Source organism: Humulus lupulus, chromosome 2, assembly GCF_963169125.1.
Source record: "Humulus lupulus chromosome 2, drHumLupu1.1, whole genome shotgun sequence".
Lineage (NCBI taxonomy): Eukaryota > Viridiplantae > Streptophyta > Magnoliopsida > Rosales > Cannabaceae > Humulus > Humulus lupulus.
Window position 1 is genome coordinate 1928372 of NC_084794.1, and position 21289 is coordinate 1949660.

The 21289-nt window shown below is 35.8% G+C and overlaps 3 protein-coding genes across 3 annotated transcripts; 2 read left to right on the forward strand and 1 right to left on the reverse strand.

Annotated features, from left to right (window-relative positions):
- The first annotated feature begins 227 nt into the window (after nucleotides 1-227).
- Nucleotides 228-10873, forward strand: LOC133816844 (sister chromatid cohesion 1 protein 4). Its single transcript, XM_062249151.1, has 15 exons — nucleotides 228-995; nucleotides 2452-2713; nucleotides 2810-2907; nucleotides 3306-3355; nucleotides 4617-4666; nucleotides 4807-4927; nucleotides 5392-6232; nucleotides 6370-6801; nucleotides 6968-7112; nucleotides 7838-7974; nucleotides 8344-9236; nucleotides 9411-9447; nucleotides 9777-9891; nucleotides 10186-10315; nucleotides 10417-10873. The coding sequence occupies exons 1-15, from the start codon at nucleotides 872-874 to the stop codon at nucleotides 10513-10515; spliced, it is 3534 nt and encodes a 1177-aa protein (XP_062105135.1). The 5' UTR covers nucleotides 228-871; the 3' UTR covers nucleotides 10516-10873.
- A 1434-nt stretch (nucleotides 10874-12307) lies between these two features.
- Nucleotides 12308-13887, forward strand: LOC133816847 (LRR receptor-like serine/threonine-protein kinase GSO2). The gene has a single exon (XM_062249155.1). It carries the CDS (start codon nucleotides 12578-12580, stop codon nucleotides 13751-13753), a length of 1176 nt encoding a protein of 391 aa, XP_062105139.1. The 5' UTR covers nucleotides 12308-12577; the 3' UTR covers nucleotides 13754-13887.
- A 3494-nt stretch (nucleotides 13888-17381) lies between these two features.
- On the reverse strand, nucleotides 17382-20977 carry LOC133816846 (beta-glucosidase 42). Its single transcript, XM_062249154.1, has 12 exons — nucleotides 20773-20977; nucleotides 20588-20654; nucleotides 20449-20507; nucleotides 20215-20365; nucleotides 20037-20124; nucleotides 19653-19878; nucleotides 19358-19473; nucleotides 18848-19062; nucleotides 18726-18760; nucleotides 18516-18618; nucleotides 18088-18196; nucleotides 17382-17787 (listed from the first exon to the last, which is right to left on the reverse strand). The coding sequence occupies exons 1-12, from the start codon at nucleotides 20875-20877 to the stop codon at nucleotides 17589-17591; spliced, it is 1473 nt and encodes a 490-aa protein (XP_062105138.1). The 5' UTR covers nucleotides 20878-20977; the 3' UTR covers nucleotides 17382-17588.
- Between the last annotated feature and the right edge of the window lie 312 nt (nucleotides 20978-21289).

The window sequence follows — 21289 nt, forward strand, 5'->3', positions numbered from 1 at the left end:
AGCCAGCCAGCCAGCGCACCAAAAAACTCGCTCATTTTTTATTTTTTTTATTTTTTAATTTAAACCAACGAGTCCACAACTTTCATCATCCAGTTGATTAGATCCAGTACTTGAAAAGACCAATTTGCCCCTCTGCTTCAACCCCTTTCCCTCGTTCTCCGTTGTCGTTCCAGGGTTACTTACGGAAATCTCCTCACAAAAAACTTGCAAAGAAAGACACGCTCCTCTCTCTCTCTCGCCACTCGCGTCTCTCCCAACTCAAACCTCTGAACTCTAATTTCTCTCTTTGACTCTCCAACTCGCTCCCCCACCCGGTTCTGATCTCTGACTCGGTTCCGCCTGACTCAGTTCCCGCCGATTCATACTCCGTCACTACCTTTCCCTCTCTATAATTTGCTTCTTATTTCAATTGACCGCTCGATACTCCTTCTGTTCTAGGGTTTTCTCTACCGAACCACCCGTTTGGCGTCTGTCGATCGTTTTCGACGCCGCTGTGGTGTTTCTTCTGCTAAATTCTTCCTACGAATGAAGCCTTTTTGGGATCTGTATTTAAGTTGAGCTTCGGTGAGCAAAGTTGGCAAGTAACGAATGGTTGATCGATTCCTATTTGGGAAACTAGGGTTACTCTGGTGTATCACGTAAGATTGTGCTGATTAGGAAGCTCCTAAGCTCGATTTTGGGTGGATTTGGTTACGACGCAGATGGCGTAGAAGCTGAAGTTTTTTATATTTGGGATAATTTATTTGCAGGTGTAATTTGGCGGTGGAAGTCAGAAATTGTAGGACTTTATTTTTTTTTTTTTAAAAGAAGTTCTAGTTGTATGAAATCTAGGTTTTTATTGGTGGAGTAAGGTGGGGAGGGATTTAGGAAAATGTTTTACTCTCAGTTTATCTTGGCCAAGAAAGGTCCACTTGGGACGATATGGATTGCGGCCCATTTGGAGAGGAAGCTCCGCAAGAATCAGGTTGCAGACACCGATATCGGAGTCTCAGTAGGTCAGTTTCAACTCTTTACCTTTTATTCTCAGTTTCAATTGTCTTTCTTGTGAAAATGAGAGGGAAAGTCTAGAAATCAGTTGAATTTCGGGCATTTCTTGCTTTTATTTTAAATTTGCGAAAGTGCGCAACTTCCTTGCGATAGGTCAGGTTACTATTGGAGAAAATTAGCTTACTTTAAAAAAACTGGGTATTATTGACATGAAGATGATATGTGCGTAGTAATGAAATATACGTTCATTGTTTAAAAATTAAACACAAGAATTTCTCAGGGCTCAAGATGCCGTGTGAGATATGATGAAAATAATTTTCAGCAATGCATTGACTTTATGTAATTCGTGGTTTATCAAGCCACGCATTTTAATTTTAATTTAAGGTAGTTTAGTTCTAATGATAGCATGATATGAAGTATTTAACTACCCAGCGCTGAAGGTTTTGTTTTGTTGAATCTACTGTTACATGCAATTGCTGGATTTCCTTGCATTGGTCTTGTGCGGTTTATTTTTGTCTTCTTTTTTATAATATTCCATTGGGCAATTATTTTTTGTTACAGTACTTTTCACTGGACTTACAATTTCTGTTTCCAAATGTATTGGTCCAACTTCTGAGAAAATTTGTGTGTAGTATATTATATGGGATTTTGTTTACAGCGTGTTATGATAATCTTTTTTTATTTTTTTTTGAAACGATGGAAGAGGTGGGAGCAAGAGTTGTCTTGGATCATTATAGGGAAATTAAAGTTCAATGGGATGGGAGGGGTTTTAGTAATGGAAAAATATTTAAGAGTGCTTAAAACCAAAAATGACGCTTTTACATTTTTGTTTATATAATATTCAAATCTTTTGCAAATCAATGTAATTTTCCATGAAATGAGAGAAGAGGAGGGAGCTAGAGTTCTTGTTGGATCATTTTATGGAAATAAATATTAAAAGTAAATGAGAGGGCTTTTAATTATGGAAAAAAAAATTAAGAGCGCTTAGAACAAAAGTGAACTGTTTTCTTAAAATAATAATAATAGGAAACAAGAATTAGTTTATTGATAAAAATATAGAAAAAACCAAAACTTCTTATCCACACTAATGTGAATTGTGAGCGACTGCCAAATATTTATTTATATATACATTTAAAGAAACAAATCTTGTATTAATTATGAAATAATACAAGAGGCTTGAACAAGATAATTCAAATATGATACTCTTTATATTTTTATTTATATAATAATATACTGGGTAGTTCTACGGGCTTACAAATTTACAATGTTAAAGACTTTAAAGGTGTAATGTTCTCTGATTTGTGTAGGGGCTAGTCTGTTGTAAAATCCTAGCTTTTTTGCCCTGTTTCTGTGGTTTTTTCACCACTTTTTTCCTCTTGTATTTTCCCCATATTAATACAAGTTCTGTTTCTATTAAAAATATATATGCTAATGTTATTCATCTGATTTAATTTCATTGGACAGATTCAATTCTTTTTCCTGATGTTCCTATAGCACTCCGGTTGTCCAGCCATCTTTTACTTGGAGTTGTTAGGATATATTCAAGAAAGGTGAACTACCTTTTTGATGATTGCAGTGAGGCTTTGCTTAAGATAAAGCAAGCTTTTCGTTCCACTGCAGTTGATTTGCCTCCAGAAGAATCTACTGCACCATATCATTCCATCACCTTGCCAGAAACTTTTGACCTTGATGATTTTGAGCTTCCAGATAATGAAATGTTTCAGGGGTTAGTTGTTTCTTATCTGAAATCAATAATAAAAAGTGGTAGTTTAGATTATTACAGCTGAACAACCTAATTTACTGATAAGTGATGTTCTTGCAGTAACTATGTTGATCATCATGTCAGTGCAAGAGATCAGATTACACTTCAAGATACCATGGAAGGTGTTGTTTACTCAACATCTCAGTTCGGATTGGATGGTTAGTATTTTGTTTTTCAATTGCATGATGATTGTTCTAATTGAATATGCAGTAGCATGATAGAAGTTCCTGGACTCATTTGAGTTTCTGGGGCGTGGTTTGAGTTTATTTTTAGAGGGTTTTCTGGGGCTAAGGTGTTAGAAAGTGGAGTGTAGTTGGAAGTTTTATTTCTCTTGCAGATGTCTTATAGGAATTTCTTTTCATTTTCTATAGTGGAGTGAAGTTTTACAAATTAAAGTTATTATTTTAAAGATATTTTATAATTTTTATAGAAGGGTATCCCTATTCAGAAATAAATGGTTGCTTTGAGAAATGAAATAATTTTTTTTTAAATTATTGATAGCTATGAGTTATGATTCAACTAACTGAATCTCTAACATCTCATGGTGTGTTATTAGAGCGATTTGGCGATGGTGATACTTCTCAAATTGGTTTCGACCTGGATGAGGTAACTATACCATATTTGGATATTAATGATGTATTTTTGTTACAAATTAGTTTGGCTAGTTATAAACTTCTTCCATTATATGGATACAGAATATGATTTTGCAATGTTTCTGCCTTTATGTGGGATTCCTTAGCGATGTTGATTTAGACTAAATGCTATTTTCCTTAAATGCTTATTTAGGGTAATTAATGATGAAAATAACAGTATTGAGGAAAATGGTATAGAAAATATTGATATCTATGGATTTTTTTTTTTGGAAGTTTCATTGATACTCGGATATTTGTTTAAGAATATGAAAATTCTGAATAAAATCCTTAAGAAATACCAAACTTTCAATACATGAATTGAATTAATTTTTTCTTACGAAAACATTATACACCTAAAATATATCGGTACGAGCCTCTAAACAATCTTTTGGCTGAAATATCAGTGATGATATTGATTTTTTCATCCTTGATAGTAAATGCATATAGCTTTTCCTGTATGCTTTCACTATTTCCCCCCTCTTTTGGAATGAGTTCATGTCAAATGAATAAACCTGAGATATATAAACAAAATGAACAAGAATATTTCCTAAAAGAAAGTGTTGGGACTCATATTTCATGTGTGGTTTCTTTTTCTTTCTTTGACATGAATGTGTTTTCAACTTGGTATCGAGACAATATAAAGTTATTTCCTAAACTTTGTATTTCACCACCTATTAACACAAAGTTGTTTCTTTAAAAAAAATAAAAATAAAAGTACGTTGTGGTTTACAATATCAATTGTCAGATTTTACCCTTAATAAGTTGAGGCTACCATAATATAATACTCCTAAAAAAGAAGAAAGTATGTTGAACTAGGATTTGAAATGTTGAGTAGTGAAGGACTACAACTTAATGCAATTGTGAAAAAAAAAGGAAAGGCAAGTGCAGATGTTCATTAACACGCTTCACGAGTGTGTGAAAAAGCAGAAGTTAGACAAGCAAGTTATTACTGATTGTTTAATTGCTTGAATAAAGCCAATTTTTAGTTGGTTTGATTTTTAATTATTTTTTAAACAGCAGGATGCTTTTTCTTTTCCTAAAATTGCCTCTGTATCAGTTAGTAATGAGACATAATATAGATATGGATGATTTTGTTAGATGCTTATCTATTGTGCTGTATTTGTTTTTGGATCTGTTGTTTACATTAAGATTTCTAGCTGTATTTGCATTTTGAGTATATTTTATTTTTATTTTTTAAAGTACAAAACTAAATCCCTTTGAATGGTTACAAACAGGACCTTTTCTTAGGCAAGGTTGCTGCCCAAGATAATGATGGAATTCCAGAGTAAGCTTTTTACATGCATAACTTTGTCCTTATCTAGTATTTTTAATTATTCTGTCACCTCAACTCTTTCTAGTGTTAAATCTGTTACTCGTCGTGCTGGGTGGGTTGACTGATTCTAGCAATCTTGCTCTTTTTATCAGTGGTGATCTGCAGGCATCAGCTCCTCCAATGACACCTGAAGAAAAAGATGTAATGCATGAGGGCATTGAGGGGATGTCTAGAACTACAGAAATAATGGATGTGGATGGCACTGGGGACCAGGTTGACCAACTATGCCCAAAATTTATTGCTGCTTTCTGTTTTCTCATGCTGTATGCCTATTTCTTTTTCCGTGTTAGTGGTGGGCGGGTGGGGGAGCGGGAATATTGATAGATTTATATATATTTCTGTACTTTAAATGATTAAATATTGTGGAATGGGGTGATCATTGCTATTTGTCGGTCTTTGGGTTGAATGGAATAATGGAGTTTCTGAAGATTTAGAGGGAAACTTGAGTCTTTATGGGATAAAGTATTGGATGGTTCATTTGCTATTTGATTCTAAAGATTTAGACACTTTTTTTTAATATAAACAGGTTCTCTTTCTGTTTCTTAAACAAAATGTATTTTAATAAGAAACAAAATTTGAGGATTTAGATTAATATATATATATAAATAAATTATATTTCATCGTATTGCATTTTTTACTAATTCTTTTTGTTGATAAATGTATTGCTTGTGGGCTAGATTGAAGTCACTGATGCAGATATTGAAGCTTTTGAGCATGCTGAGGACCCATCTACTCCTGGATTTGTGGAACATTCAAGCCTGTCCAAGTTTGAAGGGCCTCTGAACTTTGATGGTCACTTGGAATCAAAAGACCACGATTTATTAGAATTTGAAGGACCTGAAGATGCAGATAATGATATTAGTAAGTGTGATGCCCACGAAACTGTTGCTCCTTTGGAGAATGGCTGCCTTTTGAGTGAAGTGGAGACGAAACAAGCAAATTTGCAGCTTCATTCAGCATCTATTCCAGTTGCTACAGAGAACATCTCTGCTGATAATGGGGTTTCAACACCATTAGCTGCTGTTGAGCATGATAAACCTATTCCTCTGGCTCCAGAGTGTTCAAATGGAAACATTAATGCAGTGGATGGTCCAGTCAGGGTGGAAGACATACACAATGGTGTTGTTATAAACGAAAGAACTAGACACATTGGTGACGGAACAGATGTACAATGCCCTGAATCTCCCGGAGTTAGATTGGAGGAAACTGTTGCATCTCCTAGCTGCTCCCAGGTGACCACAGAACTGGAGGATCCTGGTCGTCAGACTTCGTCAATTGACGTTGAAACTCACAACATGGGAGAATCATGCTCCCCTAGCAATGCATTGTTAACAAATGTTGTTTGTCCACCTGAGTCACCTGGGAGACCAGAGGTTGTGAATGTTGAAGGTCAGACTTCTCAAGAGCCAATAGAAACAAATACTTTGAATCATGCTACTCATGATTTCATTGCATCTATTGATTTTCCTGGACTCCATGCCTGCACTCAGAAAGAACTTGATGTATCATCTTTTGGAGGTAAAATTTAGTCTTTCCTCCCAATTACCGTCCGTGATTGTTTGACAACTATGGGAATATCTAAAGGAGAATATGCAATCCATGCTTCTGAATTGTCTAATTTAGGTGCAGCTTATACGACTTATTCTTTCATGCAGGTGAAGAGAGCCATTCAATTGATGTTATAAGACCGGACACAGAAAATAAACAGCTTTCTGAACCTGCTTTATGGGTAGAGACTCCAGCTGACTGCAGGAAGTTGGATGAAGAAATGGCTAATGTAGCATCTTGTGATATTCAGTTAGAGAATTTTGACAGATCTGTGGCTTTAGACTTACCTGCCCCTGAAAAGCTGCTCTCTTTTACTGATGGGTTTACTAGTAAACCAAATGATTTGTTGATGGAGTCCACACCTAGGGTTGATGAGAGTGGTGCTGGGATCAAAATTACGACAGGAAAGAAACGTAGCTTCACAGAGAGTACTTTGACTGTACATAGTTTAAACTCGAGTGACTCGTTTAATATGACCAGGTTGAATAGAACCACAGAATCCATTCCTGATGATAATGATTTGCTGTCCTCTATCTTAGGTATTGAAATGGGTTTGTTTATTATCTTTGAGTTATTTTGTTTATGCACTGGTGTTGTTTGACTTGTCAGAGGAGTTGATTAATATTTCTATTATTTTGATGAATTCGCTCTGATGTACTTACTGCTATGGAGGTTCTGACTAAATCTTATTTCTTGTTGCGTCAGTTGGAAGAAAATCATTAGTTTTGAAGATGAAGCCCACTCCACCTGTACCTGAAACAATTTCAACGAAACGCCTTCGGTCTGCTCGCCGGGCTAGTGCCTCGAAGAGAAAAGTGCTTATGGATGATATGATGGTTCTACATGGCGAGTATGTTTTAGTTTGCATGCTTGTGACCTATTTTATCTGCAAAACTTCATTTTTTAGTTTGTCTCGTTGGTCCTAAAAGTTTGAATTAAATACCAAGCTGTATAGTCAAGTAAAAACCTCTTCCCCAGCAAAACAAAAAGTGTAAGCCTCTTCCTAGTACAAACCCTATCAGACATGGAAACCGTTGTTTGCTCTACCCAGGCAAATGAAACAACGCTGTGTATGAGTGTTTGGGACAGGCAGAGGGAGAGAGTTAACAAATCGCACTAGACACAACTTGGTAACAAAGCTTTAGAAACACACTAATGTTGTAGTACCTCAACTTGAATCATGGTTGAACAGTAAATAAAGTTTAAGATTTTTTTTTAAATATAAATTTTGTGCAACCCTTTACATGATCTCCTGCTGATATGTCGTCGTTATTTATGTGATCTTATGTACATCTTCAATTAGAGATACTAATAATAACACACTTGGGTCAACTAACTGTGACGGTGTTGTCCAGGAAAAAGTGGTAGAAAGTTGTTTTTTTATATAGCAGTCTTGTAACATAACTAGTTTTACTATGAAATTTAGCCTATAATGTCTTGTAGTAAGTTTTATTAAGCCATGAATCAAATTAAGCTTGCTTGTTTTTAAGCGTGCTAATATTTTTCTTTTTGCAAGATTCAAACATCTGACTTTTCTTCTTCTTTCCTTGTTTTTTTCTCTTTCTTTTTTTGAAGTATGATACGCCAACAATTGACAAATACAGAAGGCATACGTCGCCTGCGTAAGAAAGCTCCCTGTACTAGCCAAGAAATCTCAATGATTCAAAGACAATTCTTGGAGGCAGAAATTTTTAATCAACCCAGTTTTACTGGTGAGTTAGTAGCGTTGGAATTAATATTTCAGGTTATTTACCTTACCTTATTAGGCAAGTACAGTCTACTGTTGGTAGTTTGCATTTTTGGTACATCGGAACATATATAAGATGTATAATGATGGTCTTTACATGGAATATTTTGCTCTTCCTTGTACACAAGTTCATCCTTTCTATAATTGATAAGTTTTGGTGTGGTTTTTACTTGGCTTTTCTAGATTATGAGATTGTAACCTTTTCTTCCAATTTTTGGGGTCGTTTGGTTTGTCTCGGTTTTATTGTTGATTCTAGAGCATTGCATGTAATCTCTGGCTTAATTTTTCATAATATCCTACAAGTTTGTTGAGTTGGTTTTTACTTGTATTTCAGGTATGTCCACAGCACTGATATTTTTGCACCATGAGAAATTTGATTTGAGTAGGATAAGGGTTTGTGAAAATGATCAAAGCAGTGATCCTGTTGAATTGACGAAGAATGTAGAGTCTTCTGTTTTTGTCAGAAGTGATTTGGAAACACAATTTGTTAACATTCCCATTCAAAGTGAGATTCAGCACGCTGAAAACATTGACTTCAGATCTCAACATGAAAACTTGGGTGTGGTAGCTGAAATGGAAATTGATGTACAAAATATTGAAGTGGCTGATGCAGCAAATCATTCTGTTAATGGGCTTGAGTCGTCAATTCAGATTGAACCTGATTCCAATGATATTGCCAACAAGATGACAGAAAACATTGTGCAAGGAGATCTTGTGGATAAGAGTAATGGTGTAGATGCTTCTGCACCAATGGATACATCATGCATGTCTCCACAGAAGTTTGAAACTGAGCCTATTGAGGAAACATCACTAGCAGACACAAGTAATGGGAGAGTTGATGCTATTGAAGATATTGGACATGGTGTTGAATTTAGTGTAGATCCTGAGAAAGATAATTTCAATTTACATGCCTCCCTCGTGGAAACTGAGGGGTATGATATTATGCTTTCTGGGCCTGGAGATCAAGCTGTAGAAGTACATGAAAACAACGATTTCAGCATTATGAATCCGGATGAGGTCCAGGCACCAGAAGAAGTACGTGAAGACAAGGATTTGGCTTTTAGCTGTATGCAAGCTGATGGAGCTAACTTAGATTCTAGTCTTCCCTTAGAACTGAATGTGGATGTAGAAAATGCTCCCTTGAATGAAGGAGAAAATGCAGACGTCAAGGAAATTGATGTAAATGAAGGAATAACGGCTGACAGTTCTGCAATGGAGCTTCGTGCTGTATGTGATCCTTCATGATTCATCTCTGTTTGGTTCCTTTTAATTAACAATGTTCTGTCTCCTTTATTCTTTCTCCCCTTCTGAGTGGATTGTGATTAGTGATTGTGCAAATGTCTCATCTATTTCTCTTTATGTTTCTGAGGTGCTTACTCAGTTATGGCCTATATTGTGCAGGATTATGAAGATGATGTCACAGTTGGAAATGACACAGGTTTACTACTCTTTCTTCTTGATTTTTGTCTTAAGAAATATTTTAATCTGTTCCAGTTGGTCATTGATGAATCACATTCCCAAGTAGCTCTTGAAGAATTTTGTCATAATTTTTTTTTTTCACAAGGGAAAGAGGTGTTGTGAGTATCTGGCGATATGGTGCTACTGTATAAATCTTTGATAAAATTTGCCTGCTCCTCTATTCGTGTTGCTTTTTGCTACTCTATATTAATTACTGCAATACTGCAACCTAGTCAAGTCACACATTTTCACCCGTGCATTTGTTTTCTTAGTTTTTACTAATCATAATTTCTTTTTTCTTCCCCTCAGAATTTTTGAATGTAGATGATGACGACGTAGAAGAAGACTATGAAGATGATGATGATATGCCAGGTGCTGAAGATACTCGTATTCTTGAAAACACTGGATGGTCTTCTCGAACCAGGTAATATGCCTCCTTAGTCTGTTCTTGTTTCTTTGGAGAATCGGTTTACGAATGTGAAACTGAGCAAGTGTATTGATTCTTCAATACCTCATCACCTGTTCGGTCTTTCTATGTCTAGGCATGTGCTGAATAGCTTATGTTTGGTCTTTCTATGTCTAGAAATCTCTTCCAATTAAGTTTTGGGTGAAACTTAGTAAAAATATGAGATTTTGATTTATTATTTTGAATTATCACGCCTCATCATCGGCGGCAGAACTACCATCTTTAACAAACTTTCTGGTGCTTCGCGTATAGGGCTGTTGCCAAGTATCTCCAAACCTTATTTGACAAGGAATCTGTGCATGGAAAGAGGGTTCTCCCAATGGACAATCTATTGACGGGGAAAACTCGCAAGGAAGCATCAAGGATGTTTTTCGAGACACTGGTAATGCAATGCTCTGTTTCTATTCATGTTAAAAATTAGTATTAGATTTCTCTTACATGTCCTTGAAATCCTTATTTCATAATGATTCAAACAAATTTCAGGTTCTAAAGACAAAGGATTACATCAATGTAGAACAGGAAATGCCCTTTGACAACATCAATGTAAAGCCGAGAATAAAGCTCATGAAATCCGACTTCTGAGAACTTACATAGGAAAAGGCAGATACAGTTTGATACGTAGTTTGGCTGATGATGGTCCTTTTATTATCATTTTTTGTTTCTTCACTAGATTTTTTTTTTGTTTCTTCAAAGGGGGTGTTCTCTTTTTTCTTTTTTCTTTTGTTTTATAATTAATTTTTTTCTTTTCAACGGGGGAAGGAAGGAGAAATTATGTCATATTTAGTTTGATGTAATTGGTAGTTTAACAAGTCAAGGTCTAAATCTAATGGTACCTGTGTATCTTTGTACTAGTGACAACAATGCTGTAACAAGGATCTTATGTATATGTATATATTTGTAACATATTATTATCATTGCAATTGATTAGGCTAATTTAATATATACATTCTCATAGTTGGACTTGAAATTTTAGAGCATCCGACTTTGAATACCTAGAAAATTGGGTTTGGTGCAACATCTTTTTTCTTGTCTGTCCTTAAAATATTAGTCAATACTTTATAGATTACTTTCCCAGTGATGTTTAGAGTGTTTTCTTTCCAACAAAGGAGAAGAAAACATAGGTTTAATTTGATTAAATTACTAATACTCGTCCCAATCCAACTTTCTCTTTTTGTAGGCAATAATAAATATTGGGGAAATTTACCCATATTGAACACAGCTAGCAAATTGCAAAACAAGTTACTTTAAGGGGAATCGTATTCATATTTGGCCCACACAAAAAAAAAAAAAAAAAAAAGAGGTCATGTTTGGCAACGTAATAATGACCAGGTATAATTTATATTTTCTTTTTAAGAAAAATGCTGATTTGGTGGCCACCTGGTTCAATTTGGTTGGTGACAAATTTTATGTACAATTATTCGTTTAGGTCAGCAGCACCTTTTTTTCACCTCCAAATTTGTGTATTTTTTGGGTCTATAAATACATACAATGGTGGAATGGAGAGGAAAGAGAGTAACTGAAAATGCAAAGCATACAAGGGCTGTTGACAGAAGTTGAGTAGAGAGTACTGTACTGTGTTTATCTTGGTCACCTTGAGGGATCTTATGTATATGTAACATTCTCATATAGTTGTTGGAATTGGACTTGGAGTTGTACTTTTAGAAAATAGGATTTGGTGTAACATCTTTTATTGCTTGAAAAAAAGTGGTAATAATATTACTACTATAGAATATAGAAGAGAACATATGTTTAATTGTCTAAATAAATACTAATGCTTGTCTCAACCCAACTTCAACTTCCTCTTTCTGTTAGTAATAATAATAATAATAATATTGGGGTAATGTATTTTGACCATTTTGAACACAACAACAAAGCTAGCTAATTTTTTTACCATGTTGGCAATAATTTAATTTCTTTTTTCTTTTGAAGTAACGTAATTTCATTCCAAAGGCAAAAGCCAACCACCAAAAGCAAGTCTCTTTAGGCCAAATATAAGTTATAATCTAAAATTCGTTCACATATTTCAATTTAATAAATAGAATAAAATTTATTATTTAAAAAAAAAAATTATTTTAGTGCACATACCATTAATATATTTTGATATAAAATATCCAATTATACACCACTTAATGTTGGTAGCTAAGAGCACTCACAATTAGTGAGTTATAATAACTAAAATTATAAAATTTAACTAAAAAGCATAACTAAACCCCTCTTTTATTTTAGCTCAACATATTTTCAACTTCACGTGTGTAGTTATATATTTTTTTTATTATTTTAGAGAAAAAATATAAAGAAAAAACTTATAAGTGAATGTAAAAATTTGAGATAAAATAAAATAAAAATTGAATTAATTGGAAGGACAGAAAATAAAAATATGCCAAAGATTGAGACATGCACATACGTGGGTGCCCACCATTCCATGCATCAAACCAATCAATTTTCGAGTGCTCTCCAGCCAGAGAGAGACTCTACTCACACACAGTCCACATCTCTCTCTCTCTCTCTCTCTCTCTCTCCATTCTTTTCATTCTTTCACTTTCATGGTTTCACACTACTTCTACTACTACATAACATATAACTCTTTCTCTTTCTCTCCAGAACTATACTAAACTAAACTGAACTCAAATCAAAACCCAGCAAAATGGGCACCTTCTTCTCTATCTCCGTCGTCGTCGTCGTCGTCTTCTTCCTCTGTTTTGTCCACTCCACCGATTATGCTCATGCTCTCACTGCACCCTCTGACATCTCAGCCCTCAAGGCCTTCAAAGCCTCCATTAAACCCTCTTCCATTCCATCCTGGTCCTGCTTAGCCTCCTGGGACTTCGCCGCTGCCGACCCATGTGCCTCCCCTCGCCGGATCCACTTCACCTGTGGACTCACCTGTTCTCCCGACTCCACCCGCCTCACCCAGATCACTCTCGACCCCGTTGGCTACTCCGGCACCCTCACCCCACTCCTCTCCCAGCTCACCCAACTCCACACTCTCGACCTCGCCGATAACTACTTCTACGGCCCCATTCCTTCCTCCATATCTTCCCTCCTCAATCTCCAATCCCTCACTCTCCGATCCAACAACTTCTCCGGCTCGCTTCCCTCCTCCATCGCCAACCTCAAGCTCCTCCAAGCTCTCGACCTTTCGCGTAATTCTCTCTCCGGGTTTCTTCCCGGTGCCATGGATTCCATGTCCGGGTTGCGTCGGCTCGATCTGAGTTTCAACCGACTCGAAGGCTCGATCCCCAGACTCCCACCGAATTTGCTCGAACTCGCTCTCAAGGGAAATTCCTTGTCCGGGCCGCTGTCCAAATCGTCCTTCGACGGTTCGACTCAGTTGGAAGTGGTCGAACTCAGCGAGAACTCGCTCACCGGAACACTGCGGAGCTGGTTCTTTCTCCTACCGTCAATCCAGCAGGTTAATCTGTCCAATAACAGCCTGACAGGTGTCGAGATCTCGACGCCCGCCGCGGGACAAAGCGACCTCGTGGCCGTCGATTTGGGCTTCAACAAAATCCAAGGATACGCACCTGTTAATTTCGCGGCTTATCCTCTGTTATCGTCTCTGTCTCTTCGGTACAATCGGTTACGTGGCAAAATCCCATTGGAGTTCGGGAAAAAGAAGTCGTTGAGAAGACTTTACTTGGATGGAAACTTTTTGATCGGTCAGCCCCCAGCGACCTTCTTCGGCGGGCAGGGGCAGGTCTCGGGCAGCTTTGGGGATAATTGCCTGTGGGGCTGTCCACCGTCCTCACAGCTGTGCCTACCTAACCAAAAACCCAGTTCCATATGCAAGCAAGCCTATGGTGGAAAACCAAAGTCTTGAAGCTGTCATATTCTTCTCAATCAAATATAATATATATATATATTTTTTTTCAACTCTGAAAAAAAAATGTGTAAAATATTTTTTACAGTGTAGCAATTTGATATATAAATAATAAATATTTGTATTGCCCACTACACAGTTAGGAAGGAGTATAAGAATATAATACATATATATTGATTCTCTGCTTTTAATGGAAATAAAAAAGAGATATTTTGAACACTTAAACTAGAAGTTTAGTGCCAAAATTTCCTTTTAGAACATTATTATATTACATCTCTAGAATCCAATCCACATCTAATCAAACAAAGCATATACATATATATATACATATATATTTATGTACATTGCTTGTCTTTTTATTTGGTTTAAAATTATGTACCACTCATAATTGTTAGTAGTAGGGTCTCAAAATCATTAATAAGGTGGACCAAACCAAATATAATAAAGCTGAATATTTCTAACTTAAACTAATCAGATTTTTTAATAAATGACACAATTAGCAAAGATGAGACAACTAACAGGACAAACCAACCAAATAAATTAGTAATAATAAAACAGCTAAATCTATAGCTTGTTTAAGAACTAAAATCCAATTCCAACACCTCAAAGCCTTAAATGACATTATTAAGTATTACAATATTTTAAAATTGAATGGAATATATTTCAAGTAAACTTACTTCAGTATAGACTCTAGAGTATCCAAATCCAACAACAATAACTCAAATAAAAACAACTCACTATAATAAAAATACCATCTACATTAGATTGGTCTCCAATAAAGGGAAAGAAGAAAAAAGCATTACATCATAAGCAACTGTCTACAAAATTACATAGGTCAGCACCAGAAAACTAGTGAACTAGAAAAGTTTATGGTTTACTCAATTCTCCTATTTTTATACAATATATCTTTCGCTAAAGTATAGCTTATGGGTCACTATAACTATTAACATCATACAAATTGATCAAAAGTCTTATCGGAAGAGATTGCCACTTTGTATACATCCTCTCTCAATATATAAAGGACTGATTCCAAAGAAACATATCTGAGTCTACTTATGTTGGGAGGTAGAAACAACAGAGTTTTGTTTAATTCAATAAAAGATAAGGTATGGATGAAGTTACATTTGTCGCAAACTAAGCTTTTTTCTCAAGCTAGTAAATAAATCTTACTTAACGCGTTTATCCAAGCTATGCCAACATATCTTATGTCGTGCTTATGTATACCAGAAGGATTGTGCCAAGATATTAAAAGAATACAAGCCCGATTATGGTGGGAATCTATTTATGCACATGCACAAGAAAATTTATTGGCGAGCATTGCATAAAATGTGCAGACCAAAGCGTGAGGGAGGATTATGATTTCAAGATTTTATTCAGAATAATCAGGCATTACTAGCAAAACAGGCTTGGTAGCTACTAATAAATCCTACCTCCCTCCTTGCAAAAGTGCTGAAGGCAAGATACTATCAACATACAAGTATAATGGAGGCTAGAGAAGGTCATTACCCTTCCCAAACATGGAGAAGTATCATCTAGGGTATGGATCTTTTACGTAAAGGATTGCAAAGACGTATAGGAAATGGGAAAGATACCTTGGCTTTTAGTGATCCATGGATCCCAAGATCTCCATCTTTCTTGCCGAGTATAATTGATATATCTTATCCTCTTAGAGTGCATGATCTCATAGAAACTCCTGGTTCGTGAAACATGATACAAATCCAACAATTTTTTAATGCTGTTGACGCTCAAAACATCTTAACCATACCTTTAAATCCTTTTGATCATTTAGATTCATGGCTTTGACACTATATAAATCATGAGAACTATTCTGTCAAAAGTGGGTATAATCTAGCTATGACTATTGACACAACACTGCCCTCTTCATTTGGAGTAGTATTATCATTGTGGTGGAAGTCTTTTTGGGGAATCAAAATACCATGAAAGATTTTACATTTTGCATGGAGAGGATACCATGAAATTTTGCCCACTCTCAAAGGCCTAAACAGACGCAATATCTCTACACACAGTGTTTGTCCACTGCGGTTTTGGAGAGGATTCTAATGCACATGCTGTTTTTTAGTGTCCCTTCTCCAAAGAAATATGAGATTGGTGGGACAATCTGTTCATGTCACATAGGAAAGAAGACATTTCCTTTAAGGAAATTCTACTTTATGACTCTGAAATTCTCGAAAAAGAATCCTTCCAAAAAATGCTCATTATAGCTTGGGTAATATGGTTTGAGAGGAATAAAAGAATTCATGAACAACCAGTAAGACAAGGATACCAAGTATTTGAATGGGTAACCTAATATTTCAAATCAATAAGAAGCATACAGAGAATGATAGAGCAACCCTTACAAAATGTAAGATCTACACATCAAAGTAGAGAAGATTTGAGGAACCATCCCATTACCTTATTAGTAGATGCGACAATATCTAACCAAACAAAAACAATAGGGTTTAGAGCAATCATCCTTTCCCCCGAGAAGGAAGTTATAGCGAGAAGGAAGTTATAGCGGCTCTTTCAAAGCCTTTAAAAGGTCAGTGTCTTTTTCTTTAAGTTAGTGTCCCTGTAGAAATCCACAGAAATTAAAAAGGTATCACCATAAGTGGGCACAAATGGTCAATGGTATATTGATTGTAGGAACCTTAACCAAAGGAATGGTGAAGGAGGTTTAGTGATTTATTTTCAATTCTTATGACATATCCATGTTTTATTCTTACCAAAACTCTCTTCTGGATCGTCACGCAGGAATGTTGTCGGTCTTTCAAGCAGAAGCTATTACACTTTTGGTTGCACTCGTTTGGACTCAAAGACTTGAAATACAGTTGGATGTTGTTTTTTATGACTCACTTTCTCTTGTTATGGCTATGAATAATAATACAACCTATCATAATGAACCGGGGATTATTTTTTCTGATATTAAAACTGTATTGTCTACTTTTCTGAGGGCATCTCTGTCTCATGTTGGCCGTATGTTTAATAATGCGGCCCATGGTTTGGCGAATCATGCCCTTAAGCTGGATGATGAGTTTTGCTGGTTGGAGGTAATCTCCCTCCAATTTGTATTCTTTTTCCTTTACAATCTGAATAGTAATAACTAATATTCCCGACAAAAAAAATTGATAAAAAATCTTATATAATTAGTCAGTTAACACCAACAAGTCAGTAAACTAAAAAGAGGAAAAAAAACCCCAATATATGCAATGCAATTGAACAATTGTACAAAGCATAATTGTCATATGTGCAAAGTATGAATCGTGCCTAATTAAAGTGCTTGTACATAATTATCCCCCACAGACTTATTTCTAGAATCAACTTCATCTGACCCCAATGAAACGTTTTTCCATAAGCTCAGTCTTGTAGTGTACATCAATAATTATAATCTAATCTTATTATCTAGTCAGAGAACATTTGAAAATTTTCAAAATTAATTACTTATGTTGATGGACCCCACAGATTTTGAGTTTGCAAATTTATAAAATTAAATTTAGATTCCATACTAATCAGCCCCTAGCTCAATACTAGTTGTGTCCCACTATTATTCGAGGCACATCAATACTCCAAGCTTTTTGGCCACCTAGTCTAATTTATTTGGTTGGTCACAAATTTTATGCATCATTATTCATTTAGAGTAATATTTTTTTTTATTTACCAAATTTCTGTATTTTTTTTGGTCATAATAGGAGGGGATAGCCATTACAAAGTTTCTACAAGGCATAAATGTGCATGCAATACAATGGTGGACCGGTAAGGAAAGAGAGTAATTGAAAATGCAAAGCACACAAGGGATGTTGACATTTGAGTTACTACTAGAATAGTGCTAGTATTAGTACTACTCTTCCTTGCCTTTCTTATCTTCATCACCTTTAAGAAACCGCAAGAACCAATAAGCAGAGGATTTAGGGTGGCGGGTAAGCCGGTTGTTGTTGTAGTCGACATAGACTATGCCAAATCGTTTTGTATAGCCCATAGCCCACTCGAAGTTGTCCAACAATGACCACGCAAAGTATCCCCTCACATCTGCTCCATCCCTGCTTCATCAATCAATATTATGTTGTGTTGTGTTGCATAAGAGGTGTGTGTGTTGTCAAATTTAACTAATATTTACAATATTTTCTCCTTGCATAGATCACTGACTACATATTATGAACAAAACATAGTATGCATGCAAAGATACGCATTATAATACAAAAGCGGAAAAAGAAATAATAGTAACTTGGTCCCGAGCTTCTACCATTATACCTACAATGATCGGGCATACTATTGCTGTTCATAATGGAAAAGAACATTTGCCCATTTATATAACAGATCGTATGGGTTAAGCTACTTACTTGATTGCCTGAGCAACTCCAGCAAGATATCCCTTGAAGTAAGTAACTCTCAGCTTATCATCTAGCATTTCATGAAGCTGGGCAGCCTTATTTTCTTCGTCATCCATACCTGCAGTGCAGTGCAGCAGTATTTTATAATGGCACTGACATCATCACTTGTCATAACTACTTTACATGAATGCAAAATCAACAATGAAACAGCTGAATCAATCTCATCTGAAGGCTGTTCATTCCATGGTACCAGATTAAGTTCAATGTAAGATCTTGACATGTAACAAATGGTTGGTAACTTGTTAGGAATGATAGACACATCAGAGATTCGGAAGATATAATAACGAGTTGTTGTTGTTGATACTTTGGATGAGTAATGATCATATCAAGTACTAAACCATACATCTGACAGTAAAATTTACTACTACACTGCTTACCATTCTCAGTAATAAAAATTGTTGGGTTATTGTATGTTTTGACTACGTAATTAATAACCTTCCGGATTCCCCAAGGAACAACATAAAGCCACTCCGATGCCGCCTGCAACAGGATTGATAAAGCTATAAGATTGTATATATGCATTATGGATCTGAAAGAAAACAAGAGAATTATGAAAGAGTGAGGGAAAGAGAAAGGTGACTCAATACCTTCTCACCGATTGTCTCACCTCCTTCCCATTCAACTGACAATAAAAAAAAGTAAACAGTATAAATCAATAGAAAGCTATATGGAAAAAAGAGAGAGAGAAGAGGTGGTAAATGGTTATTACCAATTCTCTCCATCTCTTGTGCTCCGTAGTAGTCACTTTCTGCACTGCTATCTTTTGCATGTGAAATTAATCTTGTTGTATAATGATTCAGGCCAATATAGTCCACAGAATTCCTAAGCAAATTCTTTTCTTCCTCTGTGAATTTGGGAAGTTGCTCTCCAATTTTTTCACGCATAGATTCAGGATAATCTCCATAAAAAATTGGGTGCAGGTACCTGTGCAGGCATTAATTTCTCAAAGTCTAGAGGGTAAACAAATGAGACAGTGTTATGCATCATCACTCGAAGAAGTGTTTTAAACTTCTTCTAGCGATCTCTTACTGTTATATTGACATTACAAAGAGTTTATCTATTTATGTTTATGCAGAGTTGTATTGGACTCAATTACATACATGCTAAGGATGTTAAAAACCATATCAAATATGTAATATGTAAGGACTTCTTGTAGATTCTAAAACAATGAATTAACAATAATTTCCAAGCAAATAATGTTGCGCTTCAGGGAGAGTACCATCCAATTTGGAAATCAAGGCGCCTTGCCGCAGCTGTTTGATCTTCAATCTTATCTGAATTAGGTTCTGACCATTCACAATCTACTACCAAACCCACTTTCCCCCCTTGTTTTTCCTGAAAACAAGATTAGACAACTATAAATATATCCATCTTTAAGTTCGCATTCCCTGTTAGTCTGCTAGAGCATCCATATTTGAATATTCAACAAAGCTAAGGTCATATTGCTGAGCTAAGTTAATTTAGAGCAGGATGAAGGGAGTCTAAAGACAAAGCAAATGGCTTGTGCAGCATACCTTGAACTTGCTTTGGTAAACGGAATAAGCAGCAGCATGGGCCAAGAGTTGATGATGTGAAGCCAAATATGGTTCTGTGGATGCCTGCTCATATCTCCCTGGAGCAAATACTCCGACACAATGACCGTTTACAGCAGTTTGAAGGGGCTCATTGATCGTAAACCAATTTTTGACTCTATCACCAAAATTTTCAAAGCAAGTCTCTGCATATATGGCGAAGTATTTTCTGCAATGTTTCCATTTCCAAACACAGGGACACACATTAAGGAAATAAAATATTTTACGAAATCATAAACTAACAGCATTCAGCACAGCACATGGAAAAGATAGATAAATTAATCAAACACCTGGAAGACATGGTGTGAATTAGTTATTAGTACTCACGCTATATCCTTGTTGAGCCACCCTAACATTATCTCTTGAAGATGCAAGGGAAGATCCCAATGGTACAAAGTTACATAAGGCTGGATACCTATACAACCAACAAAAATGTATTTAGCATATAGAATAGAATACAAGTTATGAGGAAGAAACCAGATGCAAATGATCCCAATAGTAATACCTCTCTCAAGAAGAGCATTAATGAGATTGTTGTAATAAGCAATTCCCTCTTCATTGACCTTGGTTCCCAAACCATCTGGGAAGATGCGAGACCATGATATGGAAAATCGATAAGCTTGAAATCCCAGCTGGGAAATGAGCTCAACATCTTCCTGTATGGATACAATAGCAGTACACAAGTGAGTGAGTGAAGAAAAGCATGGATTGATCGATGTGATGAGAGGTGAGTGGAGACCTTGTACTTATGATATTGGTCCACTGCAATGTCCCCATTGCTTCCATCAAGAATTTTACCTAATCGACACACAACGGCATAATCAAACAAAGAAATTGACTTTTCGCTAAAAAACAATAATCAACAATGATAAAAATACCTGGAGTGTGTGAAAAAGCATCCCAAATACTTGGACCTCTACCACCCTCATTGCTCGCACCTTCAACCTATTTATGTTTTCCAGATCCATCCATACAGTAATCAACTTTCGATTTATATATCTATAGAAAATAATTCATCATCTTCATCTTTATCTTGATCTTGATCTTCATGAGAATGAGATACCTGATAAGCAGAAGTGGCCACCCCAAAGACGAAGTTGGGTGGGAAGTCAGCTCTGGCTACCTCTCTGATCTCGTCTCCCGTCAAAAACTCCTCCTTCTTCACCATTGTTGCTCTTGCTCTCAGAGTCAACAATCTTGTTCTTTGATATATCACTCACTCGCTGATGAGTTTTTTCTTACGTACCAAAAAAAAATAAAAATTGTTAGTATTTTTGAAAATACCATATTTATATTAAAAAGAATGTAGAGTTTAGAAAAATGCCAATCGTTCTGCTAATTATTTTAAAACTGAGCTGTATTATTATTATTATTAGCACCATGGTCTATGCAAATTGATATTAAAATAATAATTAAGATTATGTTATATTTAGTAAACATTTGATATGATATGATGTGTAGTGCCAACCAATCAGAATCAATAGATGGATAAAAGCCGAATCAATGGTGATGCTTTTGTTGTTGTTTTTTTCTAGATGTACACGTGTTATTATAACAAAACTTTCTTCTTTTATACACAA

Bases quoted from the DNA above. Each gene is read 5' to 3' on its own strand.
- LOC133816844 (XM_062249151.1), top strand. From the start codon at position 872: ATGTTTTACTCTCAGTTTATCTTGGCCAAGAAAGGTCCACTTGGGACG. The intron at 3,356-4,616 runs GTAACTATACCA...GGTTACAAACAG, and splicing joins TTGGTTTCGACCTGGATGAG to GACCTTTTCTTAGGCAAGGT. The intron at 6,802-6,967 runs GTATTGAAATGG...TTGTTGCGTCAG, and splicing joins TTTGCTGTCCTCTATCTTAG to TTGGAAGAAAATCATTAGTT.
- LOC133816847 (XM_062249155.1), top strand. From the start codon at position 12,578: ATGGGCACCTTCTTCTCTATCTCCGTCGTCGTCGTCGTCGTCTTCTTC.
- LOC133816846 (XM_062249154.1), bottom strand. From the start codon at position 20,877: ATGGTGAAGAAGGAGGAGTTTTTGACGGGAGACGAGATCAGAGAGGTA. The intron at 20,508-20,587 runs GTATTTTTATCA...TGTGTCGATTAG, and splicing joins TGCTTTTTCACACACTCCAG to GTAAAATTCTTGATGGAAGC. The intron at 19,063-19,357 runs GTACTCTCCCTG...ATGCCTGCACAG, and splicing joins CTTGATTTCCAAATTGGATG to GTACCTGCACCCAATTTTTT.